Source organism: Chroicocephalus ridibundus, chromosome Z (genome assembly GCF_963924245.1).
Source record: "Chroicocephalus ridibundus chromosome Z, bChrRid1.1, whole genome shotgun sequence".
In the NCBI taxonomy this organism is placed as follows: domain Eukaryota; kingdom Metazoa; phylum Chordata; class Aves; order Charadriiformes; family Laridae; genus Chroicocephalus; species Chroicocephalus ridibundus.
Window position 1 is genome coordinate 67,082,788 of NC_086316.1, and position 24,303 is coordinate 67,107,090.

Below are 24,303 nucleotides of genomic sequence, written 5' to 3' on the forward strand. Positions count from 1 at the left end.
GTTTTTCCTAAGCATAACTCTTCTGAGGACTGTAGTTGGTGACCAAGAATGCAATTAAATACAGCAGTAACTATGTCAGTCTTTCATAGCATAGGACACAGAGGACAGGCTTGCAAGAGAAAGACTAATCTTATCTGCTTGCATGCTGAAAAAAATCAGTTCTTCACACATCTCTACTTTTGTGGGTTTAATTCACTTGCATTACATTTCAAATCCATGTGGTAGCAGGTGAACAGACTTCCTGGCTCATCAGCCAAAATCGCCAAAGGTCAAGAGCCACAGCGTACATTTGGATCGCAAGAGAAGCAAAAGATGACAGTGAATTTGCTGGGAGACACCAAAGCAAGAGTTTTGGTCCAACTGAGCTTGTGTGCCACTGAATTTCAGGATGTCGGGTGGTGTTAGTCTCTGCTGCCTCATTTCCTCCTACAGTCTGAAATTCAGCTACACAGCAGTTTTCTTGCAGGAACAGTCCCACCGCTAGCCACACAATCTGGTTTGCGCTGCGCTTGAGCAGAACATAACAGATTGGGGGTTGTGTCTAGTGTGTTTTGTAATGTTCTCACATGAGGAAGCTCTCTCTGCCGTCTTCCTTCCATGCAATTCAGCAGTTCTCCCAAGCATGAGCTATAAATATCCCTAGAAATCTGACTTTAACCAGTGTGTCAACTACAAAAAGGACACATTCCCAAATTGATTTAATTAGGACCAAAAAAATAACCCCTACGATTAAAAACAGTGAATTTCTAAAATGTGCTGGCTGGCTGATTGTGGCTGTTGTCCAGCCTGCGTACCTGTCCTTGTCTCGGCAGGCGTTGCATGCCTCCTGGGATAGATCATTCTCCACTGAAGGCGCTTTGCCAGTCCTGCCAAGAGTCGCACGGTTTGTTTTGGCCAGGATTATGCCCACGCTTTGTCACCCCACTGACTGGCAAAGCATGGAGGCGAATGAGTGAGCGTCTTTTTTTTCTTTTTTTTTTTTTTTTTTGATTGGCGTCTCATCAACCATCACCAGCAAATGCAAATCTTTTCTTCACGGCTCTTTGGTAAGTGCTTGTCTACACCGTAGCCCCCGAGCACTGGGTCAGGCACGTTCCGCGGTCGCAGCGGTACTTCGCGGAGGCGAAGCGCGGCGCCTGCAGCACGGTGCACCGGCGGCGCAGCAGCAGACCTCGTTCACACGGACGCAGGGAGGAGACGACCGCAACACCGCCGGCGGCCATGACGCCGCCTCCCCGCGGCCTGGCCAGCACCGGGCACCGCCCCGCGCTGCCACCCGCCTGGGCCGCGGGAGCGACTGGCCCCTTGCCGCCCGCACGGCTCCCTGGGAAGCGTAGTCCTGCACTCGGCAGCGCCCGCACGCCTGCCTCGGCGGGGCCGCCCCCGGGAACTACGCGGCCCGCCCCGCCCGCTACCGCCGGCAGCCTCCTGCCGCCGCCCGGCCCCGGGTGCTTCCTGTTGCCGCCGCGGGAGCGGAGCCAGGCGGTGCTGCCGCCGCCGCAGGTAGAGGGGTCCCCTCTGTTGGTGCAGCGCCCTCGGGCCCGGCCGGGAGGGGCGGGAGGGGCGGCTCGGCGGGGCGCGCCGGGGGGCCCTCGGGGCTGGGGCCGGGGGGGCGCCTCCAGCGCGGTGCCGCAGCCGCTGTGGCCGCCCGCAGCCCGGTTTGCTCAGCCCCCGCCGAGACCAGGCGCTGCCTCCCGCCGGGGCGGGCCCTGGGGCGCCCGGCCTGCCGCCGGGGACGGGGGGGCACGGGGGAGGAGCGGTGGCACCGTGTAACGCCGTACGTGGGAAAGCGGACATCAGAGCGGTGTCTGATGTACGGAAACGGCGTGACAGCCTTTCGGGAGATCCAGGAATCAGGGAAAAAGCTGACATCGGTTTTGGCGGGCGTGTGGATCCATTAACCAAAAAAAAAAAAAAAGGTGTTAAAAATTTAAATTAATCCCTAAGGTGGTAACTTTACTGTCTTTTAAGTATTTCTTTACAGTCTCCACAAAAAATCCCACCTATATACAAATGATAGATGCTTCATCTGTTGAAGACAAATCAAATTAATGTTCCATTTCTTCTTAATTTTACTTAGATTTACTATCTGTCAGTAACCACATACCTATTGGTGTATGTGTACCTGAGGTACACAGAAGCTCAACACTGGTTCAGCTTGTATGTTCAAGAGTCTTTTTTTTTTTTTCCCCAAAAGCTACTAACTTAGATTGTTTACGCAGTTTTAATCATCTTCAACCAATACGCTTGTAGGAGAGTATGGACAAGCTAACTGGTGACAAGCTGCCCCAGTTTTAAGGAGCTCTGAATGTATGCTACTACACTTAAGACCAGGATAACATTCGTCAGTCCCTTCTGATGGAGGACTCACTATCCCAAAAGAGGAATAGAGGATCTCTTCTGTCCTGCATTGAGGTCCGTGTCTTTCAGTGATAAGACCCTGCTTATTTTTCACAATTCATAAGTGCACAGCCTGAGATTTATGCCTTGAGCTTTATTCATCCATTCACCTGCTTGGAATTTAAGAGAAGGCCAGGTCACACCCAGTGGCACTTTTGAAAATAATATTCCTTGTTTGATCTAAATACTTTCATTAGTAGATTCTTGCATTTAAACCACGAGTATGAGATGGGGTTTCAGGAGTATTGACTTTAAATAAGAAATGAAACAAAATGTGTCCACACTTTAAATTGTCACAGTTTTATTTGTGTAATCTAATTGACTAGGAGCTATCTCTTTAAGAACCACTAGATACCTCAACGAAAACTACTGCTGCACGTAAGCGCAAGAACAGCTTTTGGTGGTAAAACTCCTACCAAAATAATTTAAGACTGCAGTTGTAATTAAACGGGTTGAAAATTAACAAGTTATAGGTGACTAAGTTCTGTGATCATTTATTTTAAGGTGCGTGACTTCCAAATTAAGAGTTCTGGCTTCATCCGTGATGGCTGGTCCACTGGGTTTCCTACACTGAGAAACTGTTGCTAACATCTGTGCAGCAACTCCAGTGTTAGTAATGTGGAGCATAAACAGCTCTTGGAGTTAGAGCTGCTGTTTGGCCAGCACCATGTCCGACTGCCCTGGTAGCCATGACGGCATGGTGGAGGCTGTGGTGGGAGTGCCCCTCTCTGCCTTCCTCCCCCTGCCCTCTATGGAAGGTTCTGTGGTAAACAGCAGTCCTACAAACCAGCCAAGCACAGTCTGTGCGCCTGGGATGACTAGGGTGACTGACTAAATGCAGTTGTGTGCCTGCAATGTGGTAAACCTGTTTGGTAACCCTCTTACATGGCGTGGGCTGTAACTCTGCATGATCTGTTATAATGGGTGTCTCATCTTAAAGCACTGACGCACGCATCTGTAGCCAAGCTATAAACTACCATCGCTAGATTCACAGTGCAAGCAAACTCTAATATGGTTTTGTCATCCGGTAAAAAGAAGACCAGATCAGAGCATAAACTAGAATGAGGTTTCTAAATCTACTGGGTCCTTGTTTTCAGCCCTTGAACTTTTCAGACTTCGTAACCAGGGGAGAAAGAGAGAACCTGAAGGCAGCGAAAGCAGAAACTCATGGGGCAAGCCAGTGAGGACTAATGAAGGTCAAGCCCTATTTAGATTACCACCTGAAAGTCATATGGAATGTAGCCCAGAGTGGGACTGGGAAAAGTATCTTGAGTACCCGTAGGTATTGCCTCACAGTTTATGACCAGCAGCAGAAAACCTGGATTATTAAATTCTCATCCACGTGTTCCCTTTTGGTGCCCTTCTGATGTAGAGCTTCAATTGTTTGTAGGAGAATTACAAATAGGGCACAAGGGGCATACTAAGATAGCTTCGCCACAGGCAGCCAGTGAAATTATATCCTGAAAAGGAAAGGGACAACAGCATTCAAAGTCTATGCAGACTTTTGACTATTGAAGGATACCTTGACATTAATGGTGTTTGAACATGTAGGTGGTTAGATATTAATAATGGTGAGAACCATGTTGATAGCATATGATTGGAAAAAGTAATTGCTGTTCTAAGCCCTTACCCAGAAGAGAATCCCAATCTTACTTTATCATGCTAACAGTTTGGACAGATTTTTTCGTATCTGGAAGAGTATTTTAAATTTTCCTTCTAGATGTAGCCATTCCTTTGTAAGCGAAAGGAGGACAACTACGTGTGCTTTAAGGTAGTGTACAGCAGTTCTTAAAAGATGCTAGTGTCAATACTACTGCAAATTTATGGGGGTTTTGGTACTGCAAAGGTATGTCAAGAATATATTTCCTTTATCATAATTGTGGAAGATCTCGCTTTTTATCTTTATGCTAATTACAGACATGAAAGTTTAGGGGGGCATTTTGACAGCACTTGATGCTGACTTTCATGGGGCTAACAAAGCTGGAGTATTTCCTCTTGGAGTCAAATGCTTGGAAGACTAAGTAGCAGGTGTCTGTTACATGATGGGTTAGGAGTTTCACAACTGAAAACACTTTCTTCAACAAAGCTGTATTGGGAAGGAGAAGAAATATGGCTGCAGAGGAAACAATGCAGCATGCTGCAGGAGAAAACATAAAATTTCTTCCTTTGTTCCTGCCTTATCAATAAGATTTTAGTTGCGGGAGAATGCAGTCAGCGCTCTCCCTGGTCTTCATCTCTGCTGTCACTAGCAGAAGTTAAGAGAGGAGAGACATGATGTTTGTGGCAGAGGAGGACAGAAAGCAGGTCCCTGCGGGTGAAAGAAGAGAACTTGCAGAAGAGCAGAATGGTGACAAGCGAACGGCAGAGGACCTGGAGAGACAAGGATTTTAGAGAATATAGGGTGCAATATGTTGAGCAGAAAATCCCTTTTTCTCATTCATCACCAAATATGTTACAAAGTGAACCGACTGTCTGTGCACGAATAGTTAAACACGCAAACCTGTGTTTAAAAGGACAGAGTTTGCAAAGTTGAAGTATTCAAAGGTTGGAGTATTAAGCTTAGCTAAGTTTAATGAAAGTTGCCTGGGCAGTCTTAGTCATCTTGGTACATATGAATTATGGTATCGATTAGAAATATTTAGTTACCAGGTGATTATTTTTCTCAAGCTGGACAGTACTCAGAATAGGTAAACTTTTATTAGACCAGCAAAGTGATAGTGTTCAGTTCACTTTTGCAGGAGACTGATCTGCCTGATTAGTTGCTCAACAAACTATAACTCTTGGGCATTTATGGCAGTGCTTAGTACATATCACAGCTAAGTTTTACGTAAAAGTTTCACAACGTTTTTATGAGCTAAGGCAAAGTATTGGTATTATCCTTATTCTAAGGATAGGGAATAAAACACAGGTTAAAAATCCACTAATTTTGAATGCTCAGTTTGAGAGTTACTAGGTCGCTTTCAAAATATTTAACATTACAGTGGTGCACAGCACAAATGCTCTTATGTTTTGCAGCATTACATGAATAGGTTCTAAGCGGAAGGAAAAAAATGTTGAACATTCTGTCAGAGGTAGGTTGTCCCCCAGGTTGTGGTTTTAGTTACGCTTCCAGTAGTATTGCCTTCTTTCTTCCACAAACCATGCTTGTGTCTCTTCAACTGGAAAATGAAACTGCTGGTTCTGCAGAACTACAAGCTAGACAACCCCAAGCCAGACTCAAAAACAATTATCTTCCTCTTTAGATTGATTTTTTTAGCCAATTCTATTCCCCAGTCCTGTTCATTCCACCAATACAAGAAAGAAGACAAATAGCTGTGCCACCACAAATGGGGGAAGGAAGGGCTGGGAGAACAAGCAGGAGGGGAGAGCAACGCCTTTAACTCATAGCACTGCTGAAGACAAAGTACCATGAACTCATATCACCAACTCCAGGTACACCACAGCTAGCAGGCACCTCTTTCCCGCTTGCAGGAAAATCCAGTTTGACAACAAATGAGTCAGGTATCCTTAAAACAGCATTCTCCATTTCCAAGCAGCCATACAATAATTCCCAGAGATCCATAGTAATTCTCTGAATATGGCAGTGGGCGCATGGAAACAGTAACCGCAATGTGTCATAAATTATACAAGCAGAATAGGAATCAAGCAGCTTTGATTTTTGGCATGAATTCTTTGTGTTTGGTATCCCAGTCCTTATTATACGCTTTTAAGACCATATAGACAATAGTGCATGTCATATCACGGGTTTTTGAAAGAAACATTTAGAAAGAGGTGAACATAGCTTAGATGCTCAGTATAAAAAAATCTTTAGATAACTAGGATGCTGGGAAAGTAAGCAGTTGAGAAGAGGTTATTGTAATGGAAAATGTCAGGCAGTAAGTTCAGATAGCACAACTGGCTCAATCCCGTGTATTAAAAACATTTATTGAGAATGCAGTCCAGCCAAAAGGAGTAGAAATTGGATAAAAGAGAGGTTAATTAGGTGCATTCTTCTTCATTTTGCTCTTATGCTTACAGTTTTCTTTAAGCTGTACTGGTTCCAGCTGCAGCCTTTGCATAATGATAGCAGCATCTATTTGTAAAGTAATCAATTTGCTGATCATAGGCTTCACCTATGTGCTCTCAAAAATAAGCACTTAAAAAATAAACTGCCAATCAAAGTTTTAAGTAGACCCTAAAGAGTCATAAGCCCCAAATCATGCTTTCAAGCCAAACTTAGTGTACGCTATGTTTTGGAAGGATTATTTTTCTTTATGGAATATTATAAAGTGTTCTGGGTTCTTTCTTTATAGCCATAGTGAAAAGAAAATCAAACTGGTGATCAATGTTGTCTGCATTTGTCAGATTGAATTGTAAAGCACAAATGCATTATTTACAACAGGTTTTAAGGCAGGGGTGCATTCAAAGCAGTATCTTAAATTAGCATTTAATGACTGCTTAATCTGCACCGTAAACCAGCGCCTGTAGAAGAAAGGAAGGAAGGGAGCTCAGGGCTGTAGTCTTCTGGAAAATTCTGTCTGAAACCACTCCTGAGTATTTGGGGTTTGAATTTATTTTGAGTTTCAGTTCCGTCATTAGGAATTTAAATTTTCATCTGCATTTTTATGGCTAAATCCAAAGTGTGATTTAAATTCGGAAAGTGCTCCAAAATGCAAAACAAGTGAGGGATCTGTTTTTGAGACCTAGGTGTTACCTGTTCGGAAAAAGCATGCAGGATGTTAAGGTGAAAAAGAGAAAAGAATGGAATAAACCAAGATAATACCACATTACCAGTCTTCTACCTGAGACCACTGGTGAGGTCTTAGAAAGAGACTGTAGTCTCTAGAGGTGGTAATTAAAAGCAAACAATAAAAGTCCGTGAAGGCTGTTGTGTGTGGTCAGAGGGTTGCGAGAACTGTTTTGTAACAGGAATGGCCGAGGAGTAGGTGGGTATCTGTAGCAGTGCATGAAGTCTCTGGGACCTGTGGTTTGGTTTCAGAAGTATACAGTTACTGGAGTAAGTTGATGTGCACCGAGGTGAATTAAACAGTGGGAGGGTGCAGGGCACAAAAGGAATGGAACGTAGGGAGGAAGGAGGTGACCTAGAACCATAGAAAAATAAGGGAAATCAATAGGAAAGAAATGAACAAGAGGGGAGCTATAAACGGGGTTTGGAAAGGAACAGAGTGACACATGAAAGGAAATCAAAATACTCCTGTGAACTAAGAAATCTCTTCGTAAACAGTGCTTAGTAAAGGCAGGTTTGGAAAGCAATTTTGACAGTGTGTAGGAAAGACAAAAAACAAAGAGGAAATGAGGAGCAGGAATCCAAAAGCTGAGCATCGCCAGAGGAGCTGAGAAGGAGAGAATGTAGGACGTTCAGTTGAGGCCAGAGAACCAGCAGCAGTGATGTGGAATAGAAGGGCTCTACCGTAAAGAATCTGAACTGATGGGATAGAGTGGCAAAAGAGAAGCAGCAGTAAGTTAAGATGGGTAAGAGAAGCCCCATCTTTGAAAGGCTCTGGAAAGAGGACAGGAAAAAAGCTTTAGAGAAGGTGACAGTAAAAATGAAATGCAAGAGAAAGAGGATGCTACCAGGGCGTGTAAATAGGCTCTTAAGATGCCTGGATTGTTATCACTGATCACTTATAATGTGCTCTCGAAGAGCTGAAATGAACAAGGGAAAATCATGCCTTTAAACTCAAAGTCATGCCTTTAAACTTAGTAGCTTCATTCAAATCTTGTCATGGATACCGAAACTGGGAGGGAGCTGGCAGCACTGCCAGATGAAATGGCTTTTCCCATGCACTGTCCCCTCCTTTGCACATGCATGCAAGTGTGTGCAACCAGACAACAAGCCCCAAGCTCAACATTGATTTGGATTTAAAGCAAGGCAAAGAATGGTTAATTTTCATCTGAATCAGTCTTCCCAGGCCAGTTTAGTGTGGGATCACACATATGCCCTTGAGCTGAAAGGGCAGGACTGTACTCATTTCCAGGAACTGGAGCCTCCAGTGGTCACCTCCCCTTGAGAGCAGAGAGCCTTACCTGGGGACGGGGAGCAGGTGCCTGTCCTCTAAAATGCACTCCCTCAGCAGATGGAGCCAGTCTCAGTGCTTCTGCAGCCCCCTGCCACGTGCTTCCACAGTGTTTTCCCACTCCTCCTTTAGCAATTGTTTGAACTCCAGAGAGTTGACGTCGTTGAAAACTGCTAACCTTCCTTCCTGTTTCATCCTCTCCTTCAGATTCTTTATTTTTTTGCCAGAGGCATTAGGGGGATGAGCTAACACAAGAGGATTGGCAATGTGCAGGGATAGAGCCATGTCAGTGCTTAACTTAGGTTGGTGTAGTTTCTGGGATTGGGCCTTTACTGTGTGTTTCCATGAGGATGCAGAAGGATGATACACACCTCGATCTTTCTATCTTCTGTTCCTCCATCGCCACTCCAGGTTTCAAACATCCAGTGCCATCCTTCCTTACCTTGTGCCAGCTCTGGTTCTCATCTGTCTTTCCTGTGTAACATTCTAAAGCATCAGGAAACAGTCGCCCTGAAAGAGTAGATACTTCTGCCGTTTTTGTTTGCAGAAGGAGTCCTGGCTGAGGAATTCTTCAGGAGGTAGCAGGGATGAGGGCTGTTAAAGCCATTACATTTGTTCAGCTGCACACGAGACCACAGTGAGTCCCATGGTGAGGGCTGTAATTCGGTCTAAGTAGAATTCCATTAGCTTAAAAGCGATCTGTTCCCCTTTGTTTGGCCAGGAGTGCCCTGAATGCATATAATACATAATTATTAATGCATTATTAAACCATTCATTGCCTTTAATTCAAAGTGCCTGGGCACGGTAGGCTGCAATAATCTGATCTTTATTCTGGGAAATACACTGGAAAACTGCATGGGTGTCTGCTGCAAAGTTTGAAGTAATTTAGTGAAACAGTAGTCTCTAATAACTGATAAATTGTTTTCAGCTGTACTGTTACAAATTGGAAATACAGCTCCTTTAAAAATCACACTGGTCTTACAGTGGAGCAGTAAGAAAAGGAGTCCCATGCTTTGAATGCAGGAAGGTAAGACCTATGTATGAATATACTTAACATTAATTTGTACATGGTGGACTTGATTCTTAGCTGTGGTAGCTCAAAGGAAATTCAGATTCTGAGTCTCACTTTTTACAAACCTGTTTCAGTCACAATATAAGCAACAGCATCCATCATATTCCTTTCATTTATATTGCTTGTTGCGGTGCTAAAAGAGAATCAGAGCACCACTGGTAGTGCATTGACCACTTTACTTAAATGGATAGAGTGTTGTAAAAAAATATTGTCCCTGATGTACTTGGCCTGTGATGTTTGCATTAAGGAAACAGAATTTCAAGTGGCAATTTGAAGGGATTTTCTGGTTATTTTCACCCAGGAGCTTCTGAAGCTGTGGGACTCTGCCAGTTTTGAATTTGTAGCAGAGACACAGTTTTACTTAACTATGGTCATCTTGTTTAATTTCTTTTAGGTCAGAATAACTGACAGAATCTAGAAGGAGGCGACACATTCACCAAATATGGAAGACGATACCAAACCTCTCTTGGTTCCTGTGGGAGGTGATGAAAGCAATTATGGAATCATGAACATACAGTTTAATCCAGAAGATTTTAAGTGCAAAAGGTATGAGGAAGGTTGAATCTACAGAATAATTATATAGCAATGAGTTGTTTAATCTTTGTTTTTAGCAACAGAATGCTACAAAGACAGAAGACTAACATTTGGAAACCAGGATCTGAGTACAAACAGTTCCTACTTTGTCTCTATATGATATTATTTCCAAGCACCAGGTGAACAGATGTTTTGTGTTTTGTTTATGAGGAAGAGACTATTCTAATGACATCACTTCAGAGAGAGTTCTCCAATAAGAACTTGGCGTGTGGCTTTTAAAGTGCTCTTCAAACACTGAATGTCATGTGTGTATACTGAAGCATGATGGTTTTTATTTAGCACAACAAACTGAAATGTTGAAAAGATGCAAGAAAGCTTGCCAGATGGTATAGATAAATGGCTGTCACTGTGTGTAAATGGCTCTGTATGCATTCTGCAGGTGATGCTGGAAGAATACATTATTTGCTAGTACTGAGGGAATTGGGCAACGTTTACTGCCTTTATGAAAAAAAATGTATTATTTTTTTGAGATTGAGCAAATACGAAAAATTTGGCAGCCCAGCCTGTGAAAATAATACATATCTAGCTAAGTGGTTATTTTGCATGTTTTCTTAGAGTTTAACGGAGTTTAAGGAGGTTGGAGTGGGAGACTTCCTCTGCTGTTGCAGTGAAGGTTTGTGCGAGCTGGGACTGGAACCAAAACTGAGATCGGAGTGGGAACTGACCTTCTTATGCTAGCTGGAGGCACTAGCTCTGCACTTTTAGCCGAAGTAATAGTCCCGTGCGACCTTTTTTATGGCTCCTTTTTTGCCCTTTCCTCCAGCATCGTGTTTCAGTAGAGCAGTTTTCCTGAAGGAACTGAAGATGGCACTGTTGTATACAAAACATCTCGGTGAGGCCCACTTTAGCAAGGAAAAAAAAAAGTTTTTGAGTATAGTATTTTGCTGCTGTCCCAGCCTGCAGCTTTGGAAAGGCGTGAGAGCCTGCTCACACGTTAGCCAGCGGCTAAAGAATCTCTTTGTTCTCTGCGAGCAAAGGAAGGAGGATAAGGGCCTGAGTGAGCCCAGGGGATGAGCGGAGCTCAGATGCAGGAGCATACAGAATTGTGCATATAAAGATTAGGAAACAATAGCGTGCTTTCAGGTGGGAAAAGGAAATGTGCAAAATGAATTCTTGCCTTATCTTCTTTCTGAGGAGTGTCTGAGGCCCTCCTGGCATAAGATGACTGCTAATTTGTATGGCTTTTGGGATCCCCTTGTGCTGGAGGAAGTACATGTTGTGTTTGAGGAGCAATGGTTTCAGGTGGTGTGGTGATGCAGGAGCAGTAAGAGAAGTTTACACCTTTGCAATATATCAAAATGCCAAGATCCACTTTTCAGAAGTGAAGTTAGGTATTGTTTCCTCATTGTGTGGTGTGTTTTTTTTCTTGTGATTTCTTAAGTTTGGAGACTCAGCTTCATAAAAGGTCATAGCTTGTAGCATTTGGTTGCTTCCCCAAAAGCAGAAGCATCTACTTGAATTGCGTTCCCACCTTCACAACCTCCAGCTTTGCAGATCCGTCTGCTTAATCCTTATTGCTCCTCCCTTGAGTTCATTCTCCCGTTTTCTACAACATAGTCATTTGCCTTCCAAACATGCAGAGGCACAAAGATGAAGGGCACGAGCCCTGGAATATCGGGAAGGGCTGGAAATCGTAGTGGGGCCAAACAAGGCTGAACTTCATCTCTGCAATCTTTAGAAGAAGGAAAGGGGGAGAAGGGGCTACCGGGGTCTGTGTCAGATGTGGTTGAGAGCAGTGGGGGATTTGAAGGACCTCTTCATGAGAGCTTTAGGGAGTAGCGGCTCCTGGGAGAGAGGTTTATTGAAGTATCAGAGAGTGCAAGTGCAATAGTACATTATTTGCTCTGCTTAGTTTACTCCTTTTTTTAACTCACTATTCAGAAACCTGATATGACGTTTGTGGGTGGTCATTTTGCTTTGATTGAGATAGCTCTTGAAGTGTTTTGTCTGATTTGCTTGTAATCACTGTTTGTCTTTCTTAGTGCTGTTCTGTTCTTTTGTTCGGGTTGTTTGAGATTTGACGGCATTTACATAGTTATTTGGTTTTCTTAACAGCTTGGAGGATTTGGGGTTTTTGAAAGGCATGCTTTACAGTGTTTACATAAGAACAATAAGCGAATTGTTTTTTAGAGTTGTAAATTATTTTGTCTATTATTCTTTTGCTAATTTGGGGGAAATATAAAGCCACTCTTAATCCTCTTAAAGAGCATGTTATTGTTCTTCACAATGACCCGCATTACTCATACCGTATTAGGTGTGTTTTGCCCATTTTGTAGGTCCCTTCAAAAACTAGAATGTCATTGCTGCAATAGCTTATTGATGATTACTGTATGCAAGAGAGGGAGTTTCTTCTTTTTTCTTCTGAATGCTCTTTAAATATTTATTGTCAACAGATACTGCAGTTATCTTCAGGAATACTTGAACCTTCAGAGAAACAAATGATGTTTTGTGTTAGTTGTTTTGCATATGAAAAACCTTGACAGTGCCCCCTGCTAAAAAAAGATCCAGCCTTCTTCCTTCTTCTGTTCTTTCTGAAGCCCTGCAGTGTTCCCACACAATGCAGGAGAGAGATCAGTAGGTGAAATTAACCAGCTATAAATTAAACAGTGTCTGTAGATGGCAGTCGGAGAAGACTTTTTCATGCAAAAGCGGTTGTTTTTCTTTTATTTTCAAAGTTCTTTTAACTTACACAGAGGTAGACAATGGTCGGGATTAACCTGTGCAAAAATACCGTTTCTGCATTCTTTGTGCTTTTACCACTCCAAACCCATGTGGTCTTTTTACTGCTTTGCCTGCTTTTCCTTTTTCTGTGTCGTTAATATTTTTGGTAATTCCTAATATTACTACTTCCTAACTGGGAAGAATTAGGACCTTCTTAATTAAGAACCTTCATATTTGTTTGTAAGGGAAGAGTAGAATAGCTTTGCCTTTGACACAGAAGAGGGAAGAGTGCTTGAAATGTGGTGTGGTAAAGCTTGTGATTCTTTATTTGTTAAAATGCATATCTGGTGAGCAACAGAGATGTTGTGCTCTGAAAGGTGATTTTGGCTCTGTATACGGGTTTTTAAGATACTTGTGTGGTCATGCTGTCATCATTATAAAGACCATGGTGATAGGAATGTGGAAAAAGTTTAGGTAAAATATATTGCGGAGAGAATTATGATCTCAGGATAAACCATAAGCATACTGTTTACAATGCTTACATAAATTCAGACCAGCTTAGAAAGTAAAAATCAAGTTAGTTGTGGAATTCTTTGTAACAGGTTTCCTTAAGATGAGTGCCCTGCCATCTGTAATGTTCCTATCCAGATAGGCAGTTCCTGATTAAGAAGTAGCAACCTGTGAGTATAGTCTTCTCATTATTACTTTTTCTCCTTACTTTAATTTCCATTATGAATTTCCAACTCTGAACTAAAGATGTCCCTGCTTACTGCAGGGGGATTAGACTAGATGACCTTTAAAGGTCCCTTCTACCTCAACACATTCTATGATTCTACGTTGAATCAATTTTCCTCCTTGGTTTCTCCTGTGCCATATACAGCATTCCTATAATAATGTGGGGACTCAGTAAAACAATAAAGCCATAGGAATTTAGTGGCTTTATTTTTGTGTAATAATACTATCACATCCCTGAAAAAGTAACAGATTGACATGGCGTTTCAAAGAAATCTGTGCAATAAGCTAAAGTGGCTCCTCGTGGTCATTTTGGAGGAGAGGAAAGAAATTGTTAAGCATGCTGTAAAGAGGATTTTTTTTTTGTATTTATTTAAACATGAAAAGTTCACCTAATGTGAAGTCATTGATACCATCAGGTAGAGCAAAAACAGCACTGACACACAAAAAATGTATTACATTGTAACAGCTAAATGCTCACACTACTACTTTTGATCAAACGTCCAGAACCAGTTGCTTGCTGTTTAAAAACATTTCAGCGAAGGTACTCGGAAAACAGTATTATTTAGTTTAAAACTTCTTGAGATGTGTACTCACTATACTGCTTCATTGCTCTGCAAGATGTAGTACATTGCTAAAAATATCCAGAAAAAGAGATGTAGGAACATTACGGATTCTAGAAGTTGCAAGATTGTATGTAGCTTGCCAAACAAATCTTCCTGTTGTGCTGTTCCCCCTAACCCTCCATATGCAACACTTGAACTTTGCCTAGCACAATATTTGGAAACAACTTGGCTTATGAGGACCTCTTTTTTTTTTTTTTTCATTGCTTGCAAAAATTGCTACCCAAGTTCATAACATGAGGAGGTTTGGACAGAAGCCTTTTCTTTTCCTGGACCAGCACTAGAATTCTTATTAACTGGTCCTTTGTGTGAGGGAGAAATAGCTAGCACATGAGTGTAGCTGCAGGTTTTATGGGAGTGGTTTCTGAGGTACATGCATGGGGCGTAGCATATGGGAGGTGTGGACCTACTGCATGAGATCCTGCATCTTGTCCATATTCATCGTGCTGCAGAAAACAGCTGTGTTTTATACTGGTGTGTTTGCCCTGGTAAAAAGAGCATTGTTTTTCAGGCTAGCTATTGAAATATACATTGCAATTGTGTTTTTTAGTATGGGTATAATGTGTTCATTGGACACTGTAGTCTATCTCAATGCATGGAAATTGTCTGCACTGTTTTGCATTAATAATCACACCCTCTAGTCATGTAACTGCTCCCCTTCCCCCAGATCACATTGTCCCACGTCCTTTTCATAATGATTTTGCCACATGAGAGATATAATGTGATTGCCTGTATAAATCAGAAAGTTTTGTAGGAATCTGTTGCAGCTGTTGATGCTTGCATGTAGAGAGTGCATGTCTATTAGACTTAAGGTCCTTAAAGAGAGTTTTCCAAAATACATCCCAGATTATATCCTACCTGCTCTGGGCTTTGAAAATCTCAGTCTTTGATAACTTCTTTGAGTCTTTGAGAGCTTCTGGGACTTCTGTGTGAGTGTGTCCTACAGTCAGCCTTTGATCTGGGTGTAGCTGGCAGCTGGGAAATGATCTTGATCGTAGACAAATCCTAGTGGAGATCCAGGAGGAAAGTTGCATGCCACATAGCTTCCAAGTCAGACCGATGTTTTCTCTAACAACCATAAAACCAATGGCTGGACAGTCTTATTTTAACATAGTCGCTTGCTCAGTAAGACTAGAGGTGCAGTGGTACCCTGAGAAAAAGAAATTTAATTGTTGCTTTAGATCATCTTCATTCTCAACAGATGCACACCAGAAGGGATCAAGAGGGAAAGTAGCCCAAGTACTGGCAGCATTAAACGTGCACTCCTCTAGGCAGGAAGCAATAGCAACAGATATATATAATTTCTTTGAGATATATATAATTTCTTTGGGGTTGTTTAAATTTTGTTTTCCTCACCTGTAGATTCTGGGTCATACCCATCTGTTTTGTGCTTAGGTTCTGGGTCATACCAGAATGTTTGTGCTGGACCGTGAATTGCTTGTTCAGTCCAGACTCTGTTCGTAGTAGTGAAGAAAAGGAAATATCTTTCTCTAAAGAATTTCTTATCTACAGACAGATAAGTTTTTGCTACACATGAATTTTTTTCTTCATGTTTGTTTTGTTGTTGACTAACAACATTGCTTTCCCCATAAAATAGGATGTTATATTAATGTTTTCTGTTATTTTAATTTTAAAATCATCCATGGCTTTAACTTGAATTGCTTTAAAAAATAATCTCCTACTGTCTTCCAGTCTGAAAGAACTTTTTTTGACATTCATGTCAGCAGTTGTTGAACACCATTTTGAAGGAAATCTTTGCCACGGATCTGCTCCCTTTGAAACAAAATGTAGACTTCATCTCAGTGTAATTTTTCCACAGTAGCAATGGAAGATTATGGGGATGTACTAATAATATTAACTGAAGGTGGGGAAAGAGGTAGTCCTCATGAAGCTCTTCACACTATGCAGCTGCCATATAATTAGCTAAACACGTACTTTTAGTGTCCTAAATATAATGTGCAGAAAACAGCAGAGCACTGACTGGGGGTGGGGAGGCATTTAAACATATTACATTTCCTGTTTTCATAACTACAGTCTTTATTTTACAGGTCTTCTAATGAAATATTTTTTAGCAGTGTCCAATGATTGGATCAGTCCAATAAATTTTCAGCTAAAACAAGTGAAGTCCTTTAGAGCGGACAGTCCATGAGTATTTTTGTACGTTACATATCTGTGGAATTAGTTAACCCTATGTGCCTCTGACTTAAGTAATAAAGCTATTGCTTAAAATTTATTCCCGTTTAATTGCAGTATCTCTCTTAATTGTTTGTAAGAACACCAGAAGTCCACACACAGAATTTCCCCCTTAATGTCATAGACATGGGGGGGAAAAAAAGGTCAATTGAGAATGTTTTAAAAATTGGAAGTGTGTTCACTTTCATTACAGTAAGTGGGAAATGACTTAGCAAATGTAAGCCATTTTTTCTGTGATGAAGGAAGATGTAAGAATTAATGAAGTCTAAGGTGAAGGAAAGAATGAATTTGTGGAGAAGGAAGTTATTTTTCACTGTTCTCCACTTTTGTCAGTCAGGTTTTTTTAGTCTCATAAATACTCTTACCTGCTGTGTCCCTGTAAGCACACAGGACTAAGGACCTACCTTCATCTCTTCTAGAGATACAACAACCAGCTTCAGAGTTGTATTCCATTTCTTCCTTGAGATAAAAGGTGGTGCCATGGTGCAAATGCTTGATGATTCACTGGGAAAGAGAATGGGACCTTTGTCACTGTATTGAGGGCTGGGGCAGGAGGGGCTGACCACATTCCTTTGTAGTCTGAGCCAGAAATGGGCATTGGAAAACAGTTCAAGTAGGCTTTGCTCATATTACAGGAAAGATGGCATGGATTTATTACTGACCTAATTTCTGCTTTTGGTAGCCTGAAACTTGTTGTGATCTGTACTTTTGTGGGTTCTGTTTTTGGGGTGGTTCTTGTTTCTGAGTGATTTAAACATCAACTTGGAAGAAGAATATCAGAAAGCTGTTGAAATTGCTTTAGGAATTAAAGGCACTGGTGTAAGGGAGGGAACCCCAAAACCCTGTATGAAGGCTTACAGGTCACAAGTATCCCCTGTCTTGTTTGAGAAATTAGCCTGTCAGTGTTAAGAGTGAATGTCACATTTGCCTGTATGGAAGTAAATGATACTTGATTAAAAAAAAAAATCTCTGCAATATCTTGATTAGGTTGCATATTTCCTGTAGCACCCCTTGCAGGAAGCTAGATTTATATTATGTTGTAACTTTAGGAGGAGCTTTCACTCTGATTGCTCTGTACCTGCATGTGTGCAGAGAAAACAAGTGCCATGTGGTGTGTCTGCTTTCTCCTTTAGTGGCTGTGACCATACCTGCAGTCTGACTCAGCTGAGGAAGAGGGAGGGGAGACCACCTGTATTCTGTACATCTCTGTATTAGAGATTAGACCATCTGTTGCTGACAGTCCTGTTCTCTGTGATTACCTTAACTAAATATGAAGGGAAGTTCTGAAGTAGTTCAGAACTGCAAACGGACATCTGTTGTTCCGTGCTCTGTGACAAACTCCATTCCTGGTTGCATTGGCTTAAAAATAGTATAAGCACATGGACTTATTTGAGCTTGGTTGCTTCCCGTTAAGCAGAATTTCATACAGTGTTTTTGCCTAGATTAGTAGTTCCTAGTCTTTTCATAGGTGGTCCTCATTACCACCACTCATTCCTCTCTTTTTCTCTTTTTTCTGCTTCTGCATTCTCATGCTTTCTGCTTCTACTTCTCTTCCTCATCACTGCTTCTAGCAACACCAGTTATAAGCACTAATAAGCTTGGCCAAGCTTATTAACATGTAGTTCTGGTGTGACTCATTGTTGAAAACTAATAGACTGGATATTAGGTCTGGATTTTGACGTTAGGTTGCCCTGCAGAATCTGGACAAGAGGCCATGTTAATATGGATGATAAGAACACGTGGTTCTTTAATGGATGGCAGCTTCCCTGATGGCAGTGATTTTTTTTTTTGCATTTGCTTTGTGTCAGTGAATGACAGACGCACCCTGAGTGATGCTGAACTGTTCTCTGAGTTGTATGTTGGCTCTTGTGTTCTAGGGTTTTAAGGGGTTTCCTTTTCTTTCTTTTTTTTCCCTCCTTTAGACCATTTCATGTGGAACCTACAAACATAGTCAGTGTCAACGATGACATTCAAAGAGTCACTGATGAAGCTTCAGCAATGAATAAGCGGATTCATTACTATAGCAGGCTCACGTCTCCTTCAGACAGGGCATTGGTAAGGCAAAGACAGGACCAGATAAACTGAGTGGTCTCTGGCATGTTGGGTCTTCAACTGCCTAGGTTTATAAAAGAAGCACAAATAAAGGTAGGGGGAGAACTGTTCTGCAGCTCGCTTTGAAGTAAATATCTAGTAGCTGAGTGCCTTAACAAAGTGTTTTCAAAAGTTATGGTTGACTTTGTGCAATGCCTTCGCCATCCAAAGAAAACATACAAACACCTTGAATTTTTTAACAGTGGTCCAGGCTGCCTAGATGTGTGTACTCATTTATCCCATCTGTAAGAGGATTTAAGCAGTGGTCAGCTGCAACGATTGAACTAGCATGATTTGTGCATAGTATGTCAAAGACATTTTGCAGAAGAAAAATCTATTTTTTTGCTATCTTGCTAAAAATTCTATCAACTGTTTTTTCCATGGGGAGAAAATTAATGTAATCCAACCTTTTTTTAAAAAAAATGCACTTTTCATGGAAAGAGTTTTGTGATTTACAACAGTTGGCTTGCTGTATTTGGGACAATAGTTACTTTGGTCTTTGGTGTTACTAATAAGTCTTGTTTTTTATCCATTTGTTAGATTGCTCCTGATCATGTACTTCCAGCTCCTGATGAAATCTACGTGTACAGTCCATTAGGAACTGCTTTTAAAGTTGACAGTTGCACAGATGGCTATGGTAAAAACTCCAGTATAGTGACAATGTATGTGAAGCACCTTGACATATATTAGCCAGATAATGCATTAGTATTGAATGTTCTATGTTGTATTCATAACTATTGTAGCTAAGAGGATAGCATGAAGTAAAATTGCTTCTTAAATTATTCACTGGTGGTTTTCTTTTCTTCCTAGATTTATGATATGGAATACGATGATGGGTACATCTATATTAAGTATCCCTTGGGGAATAAAACAGGTAAAACTATGAAAAATGTATGCATATGAAAATGGTTCTGGCAACACGGCTTGCTCTTCATTTTTCTGTAGTGTTGCTGATAAAGAAAGTAAACTGCGTTTCTCCCTCTTAACAGGCAGGCTTTACTTCTGGAATCATTCTCATCTTACTCATGGGCATTTTGACTCTTTATTGCTGCTACAGAGTTGTGAAATCACGGAAAATGATACGTAAGAGATACAAAGCTTCATAATGCAAATATTTCCATTAAGCGTGAAATACAGAGATCTAATAGATTCTTTGTTTGTCTATATCTTTACTATATGTTAGACGTGACATGCCAATAAAAGCTGTTCCTTTGAATGTCTCCCTACTTTTGTAGTCTAGATCTAAGCTCTGTAAGCTAAATGTCTGTCTTCCCTTATTAGATAATCCTTCAGTTCCTTGGGACCTAACTGTTCTAGCCAAAGCCAAACTCTTAGCAAGCAACATTTCAGATGTACACTTACTAAGTGTTTGGGGACTTACGGAGCTAGAGGCTTCCCTTCTTCTCCATAAGCACTGTCTAGTTCACTACGTGTGTTTCTGATCATGTTCTGCAGTGGAACGGCCTGGGCTGTAGCTGCATGCACTTGTGTTTCATGCCTGTAGTACCCTAATATTTGTATATATTCTGTGTTGGAAGCAGTGTATGGACAATTGCTTCATGGCAGTGGTTCAAAACTCATCTTGCACCTCTTGTAGTTGGTGCTTTTATGCACCAGCTCCTCACTTGTTCAGTTAAGACCTCCAGTTTCTGACAGCTCATTTCAGGGCATTGTTGAGGACTAGTTCATGATCTGGCCTACTTTGCCATAACTCCTGCAAAAGGCTACGCCTGCAAATGCAAGGCTGCATTTTTGCCACCGTGTCTTATTCCAGTGCTTCTGGAAGTACACAAAGTAGTATTACGGCTGCAATAAAAGCCACTACTTCTTCAGGCTCCTTCAGTCAAACGCCTAATAAGTGTTATACTTTAAAGTTAACAGCAATTTTCTTAGCCCTTGGAAGCACTGTGAATTTGTGACAGAATATTCTGAAACAAGAATGCATCCTCTCATGAAGAGTTCTACTGATTCTAATATAACATTTTGTTTAGATATATTTCTATTTTTGTATCTTCTTCAGCTTTAATAGATACCTCAAATTGGGAATTCCCAGATGTTTGCAAGTATTACTTTGGATCCTTTGGTCAATGGTCAAGCCTCTTATTTTCTATGGTATCGCTTGTTGGAGCCATGGTTGTTTATTGGGTGCTTATGTCCAACTTTCTGTTCAACACAGGAAAGTTTATATACAGTAAGTAAACACTTTTGGTTAATGTTTACAGCTGCCTTGTGAAAAGATCAAGACTTGGCTTTGTACTGAAAAAGGATTTTCCATTTTATTTAATCTTGATTTTTCTGTTGCTTTGGGTGAAAAGTCAAGTGAGAATAAGCAATTGTGTGTGGAGTTACTGGCACAGTCATGTATGTCCTCAAAGCCAGTTTCTCAATCTCTGTCTTAAAGTGTGGTTTTAATGAAAGACAAAGTACCAATTATCTGATTTGCATGTCAGTAATGAGGCTTCTTGGTATAGTTGAACAACCCATACCTAGTTGCTTGTTTCCACTTTGTATTTTCAGCCCCCCTTGTTTGCATGGCTGTAACTATTTGAACAGCCATATACCAGGCTAAGCTGTTGAAATGATCCAAGTTAATGAAAAAAAATGTAGTTTCATTCTAGATTCCAGCAAACACACTTAGAATGCTGCCGTAGTGCAGCAAGTGTCCCTGAAGGAACGATGAACCATAGCACTGTGAAAGAATGATTCCTAGACTGGCATTGCTATCAAAGAAAACATACTCACTATTTACATACAGCCTTGTATGTGCACGGACACGAAAGCTTTTGTGGATACAATCAATTAGGTATATAGAGTTGTGGGATTAAATGATGGAATTCAGAGCTTTGAAAATCTGACTCATGGCATTAAATAGAACATCTAAGACTTAAGAGTTTCTATTTTGAAGGTAATTAACAAATCTCTAAGGCAAATAACAGCACAGACACTTACAGCTCTTAAACAATGTTTAATTAGAGTTCCTACCATCCCTGAAGGACATACTTTAGTTTATTGGTTAATGACTGATGTATTTTACAGCTGACCTAATTCAGATGTTGTTAAATTTCATTTTAGACTTTGTGGGGTTTTTTTAAATAAGGTTAACACTTTAATCCTATATTATTGTAAACCAAATAATGCTGATTCTAGTAAGCAAACTTCAGAATGATCAAGACAGTTCCTTTTCTAGGAGAAAGGTCCTGCTTTTCTCTGAGACTGGCATGGTACTTTATTACTTACCTGTATTTGCTAGGGGTTCTCACTGAAATTGTTTGCTCTGTGATAACTTCAATCATTGGATTCTTGTCCTAACTTTCGTTGTGGCTACATAATCACTAAGTTTTGTAAAATGGGTAACAGGATGTAGGTTTGACACAATGGCATCTTCCAGCCATGTGTTTCTAAGTTATTCTAAGCAGGCTACTGTATTTAATTCTAGTATACTCAGATGACTTTTTAAAAAGTCTGCGCATGCAATTTAGGTGGGAACAAATTGTTTTCCTTAGGGAGAATTGTCTAGAAATTAGTAGTACACAGAGAGTGCAAGAACTGTAAACCAAGTATGATATCCTGTCTTTTTTTTTTTTTTTTTAACATAGTGTCCCATGCTTTCTTCTGTTTCATGAAACAGAAATAAATCCACAAATGCAATTGCTAGTCCTAAAACACTTTTTAAGTACAGAGGAAACATAAGTTTTGGCTGTCCATTTATAACTGATTTTAAGGTGCTCTAATTCCCTAAGAGCCATCAGTTCTTTTGATGGCTTCACACTAAATACATTTTTTTAAGTAGCAACACAAAACAGTGGTGAAGTGAGGAGGTGACAAATGATTTTAATTAAATCTTCTGATTGTTTTATACACTGAACTGATATCAGTAAGTATGAGAAACTCAGTTGTGATTCCGGGTGTCATAAATCAAAGTGAAGAAACAAAAAATAATTTTCTTCCCACAAGACTTGTCCTCTCTTTATGAGAAACAAGCTGCTGTTAACTGCATTTTAAAAATTTGAGGCCTACTGCCCCAGTTGATTTTCTGTGTGCATAATACTCCCACGTGCAGCAGAAGCAAATTTTAACCAGAAACACAGTAATTAAATTTCTAAGATGATGGGCATTTTCTGTATGTGTATATGTACATAATCCAGTACTCTCATACTGTGAAATTGCATAAAGTCGAAAATACCTGTTGTGGCAGAGCATTAAAGTAGCACAGGAGCGTACTGGAAACAAAATACTACTAGAGATGATTGTAGACAGTGAGACTTAAACCTTTTTCCAGAGATTACCTGCTTTAAAATACAACATGGAAAAAGCGTCCCACAGAACCTCTTCTGAAAAAAAAGACATTAGAAAAATGAGTAGGGGAAGCTTTTTCCGTATAATACCATCTGGACTAAGGGTATGGTTGCATGCACTTTTTTTCTGTCCTGAAAGAGGCTGGTTTTAAGATGCATCTCCTTGCTAACCTGCTGTACAACGCTGTAGACAGAGGAGCTGGGACACGTGGAGGTGTGCTGGGGGAACAGGAATGAGCAGCTGGGAGGGGAGGCTTGGGAACTTCATAAATGGACCAGGCTGCTGAGAAGAAAGTAGTGCAGTGGGGGTTATTTGAAAACACTTCTAAAAAAAGGTTTTAAAATACCCACTCAGGGCTGGGGGGAGTGGAAGCTGCTGTATCACACCTCTGATGTAATTTTCCAAAATATTTCCTTACTTAATTTTCATCAAGTCAACAGATAGAAGCCTAATAGCAGGTTTGGGACATGGATAGTAAGGTTTTCTTCTTCTTTTCAGACTTTGTTCATGACATTAATGTAACAGATATCGTTCCTGGCACGAATGGAAGTAACAAAGGTAAGAAGCACTTACTAGTATTGTGTTTCCTGGTTTAGGTCGAGGCTGTGGGTTTAAAGGCACATCATCATGTTTCCTTGCCTAACCACATTCCAGTTTTAAAGTGTATATCGTAAGTTCGAAATACCTGTTTTTTAAAAAAAATGTAATTTTCTGTCAGGAATTTGTACTTCCACAAATAAACACACACTTGGAAAGCTTAGTAATTAGGAAAAAGAAAAAAGGAAAAAAGAAAGAAAGAAAGTAAGTAGGGGTGGGAATGAGGATTAAAAAGCAAATTACAAGTTTGCATGTACCCAGATAGATCCTGCTTAAAACAATTAATGTTAGACCTCTTAACTGTAGTTGCACAATGAGGAATTGCCTTAAGGAATTTTAACTTTCACACCCTAAAATTGAAGTGCATCAGATCTGTTTACTGTTTAAAATCGTGGCTGGGGCATCTTTGCTCCTTATCACCTCTGCAGCAACATTCTTATTTTAAAAAAAAAAGGCTGTAAGAACAGATTTAATGATGCCAAGCACAAAAAGAAACAAGTGTCAGGCTAGCTACATGACTGTCCGCTCGTGTTTCGTGGGGAGTCTGACATTTGCACGACTCAGGGAAGAAACTGCAGTCAATTATGAATAGAAGTCTGTTGAGAGTTCTTAAGTAGGCAGAATAATGTAGAATGAAGGCAGGAGCTACGCATTGTCAGCCTCTGGTGTTTCTGCCCATCTGTAGCAGCTGAAGATGTGCTTAGTTATGAAGCAGAACAATTTCTCTATCCTGGGTGCTTGTGGGAATGGGGAAACGTTTCAGTCCCAGCTGGACAGCTGTGTGTCACACTGGCTGCAGACGTGTTTCTGGAGAACAGCTGTTGGAGTCAGGCAAAGAAGTTGAGAAATAATTCTGAAAACCAGTTCATTTGCATTTGAAGTAGTGTTGAATCCTGTTCCTCCTACAGTCCTTACCAGCAAGGCACCAATAGCTGCGGCAGTGCTCTTTCTCTTGTGTTCTCTCCTGCTTCTGCTGTTCTGTCCCATTCTTATGCAGCAGGGGGTGTATCTTGGGGACAAAGTAGAC

At 40.9% G+C, this 24,303-nt stretch overlaps 1 protein-coding gene across 8 annotated transcripts in view; it reads left to right on the forward strand.

Annotated features, from left to right (window-relative positions):
• The first annotated feature begins 1,393 nt into the window (after positions 1 to 1,393).
• The window catches only part of SLC38A9 (solute carrier family 38 member 9), a 66,111-nt gene continuing 43,201 nt past the window's right edge, over positions 1,394 to 24,303 (forward strand). For 2 of the 8 annotated variants that reach the window (XR_010069005.1, XM_063319416.1), the window contains exons 1-8: positions 1,416 to 1,503; positions 9,884 to 10,035; positions 18,215 to 18,347; positions 18,924 to 19,045; positions 19,194 to 19,257; positions 19,373 to 19,466; positions 20,404 to 20,574; positions 23,178 to 23,237. Coding sequence is in view for 7 of the 8 variants with exons in the window: in XM_063319416.1 (XP_063175486.1) it covers positions 9,932 to 10,035; positions 18,215 to 18,347; positions 18,924 to 19,045; positions 19,194 to 19,257; positions 19,373 to 19,466; positions 20,404 to 20,574; positions 23,178 to 23,237 (748 nt within the window). In the remaining variant the exon portion in view is untranslated. Of the gene's footprint in view, positions 1,504 to 2,253; positions 2,416 to 9,345; positions 9,445 to 9,883; positions 10,036 to 18,214; positions 18,348 to 18,923; positions 19,046 to 19,193; positions 19,258 to 19,372; positions 19,467 to 20,403; positions 20,575 to 23,177; positions 23,238 to 24,303 lie in introns of those variants that run through there. The other 6 variants (XM_063319418.1, XM_063319417.1, XM_063319419.1 and 3 more) reach the window with 6 other exon arrangements.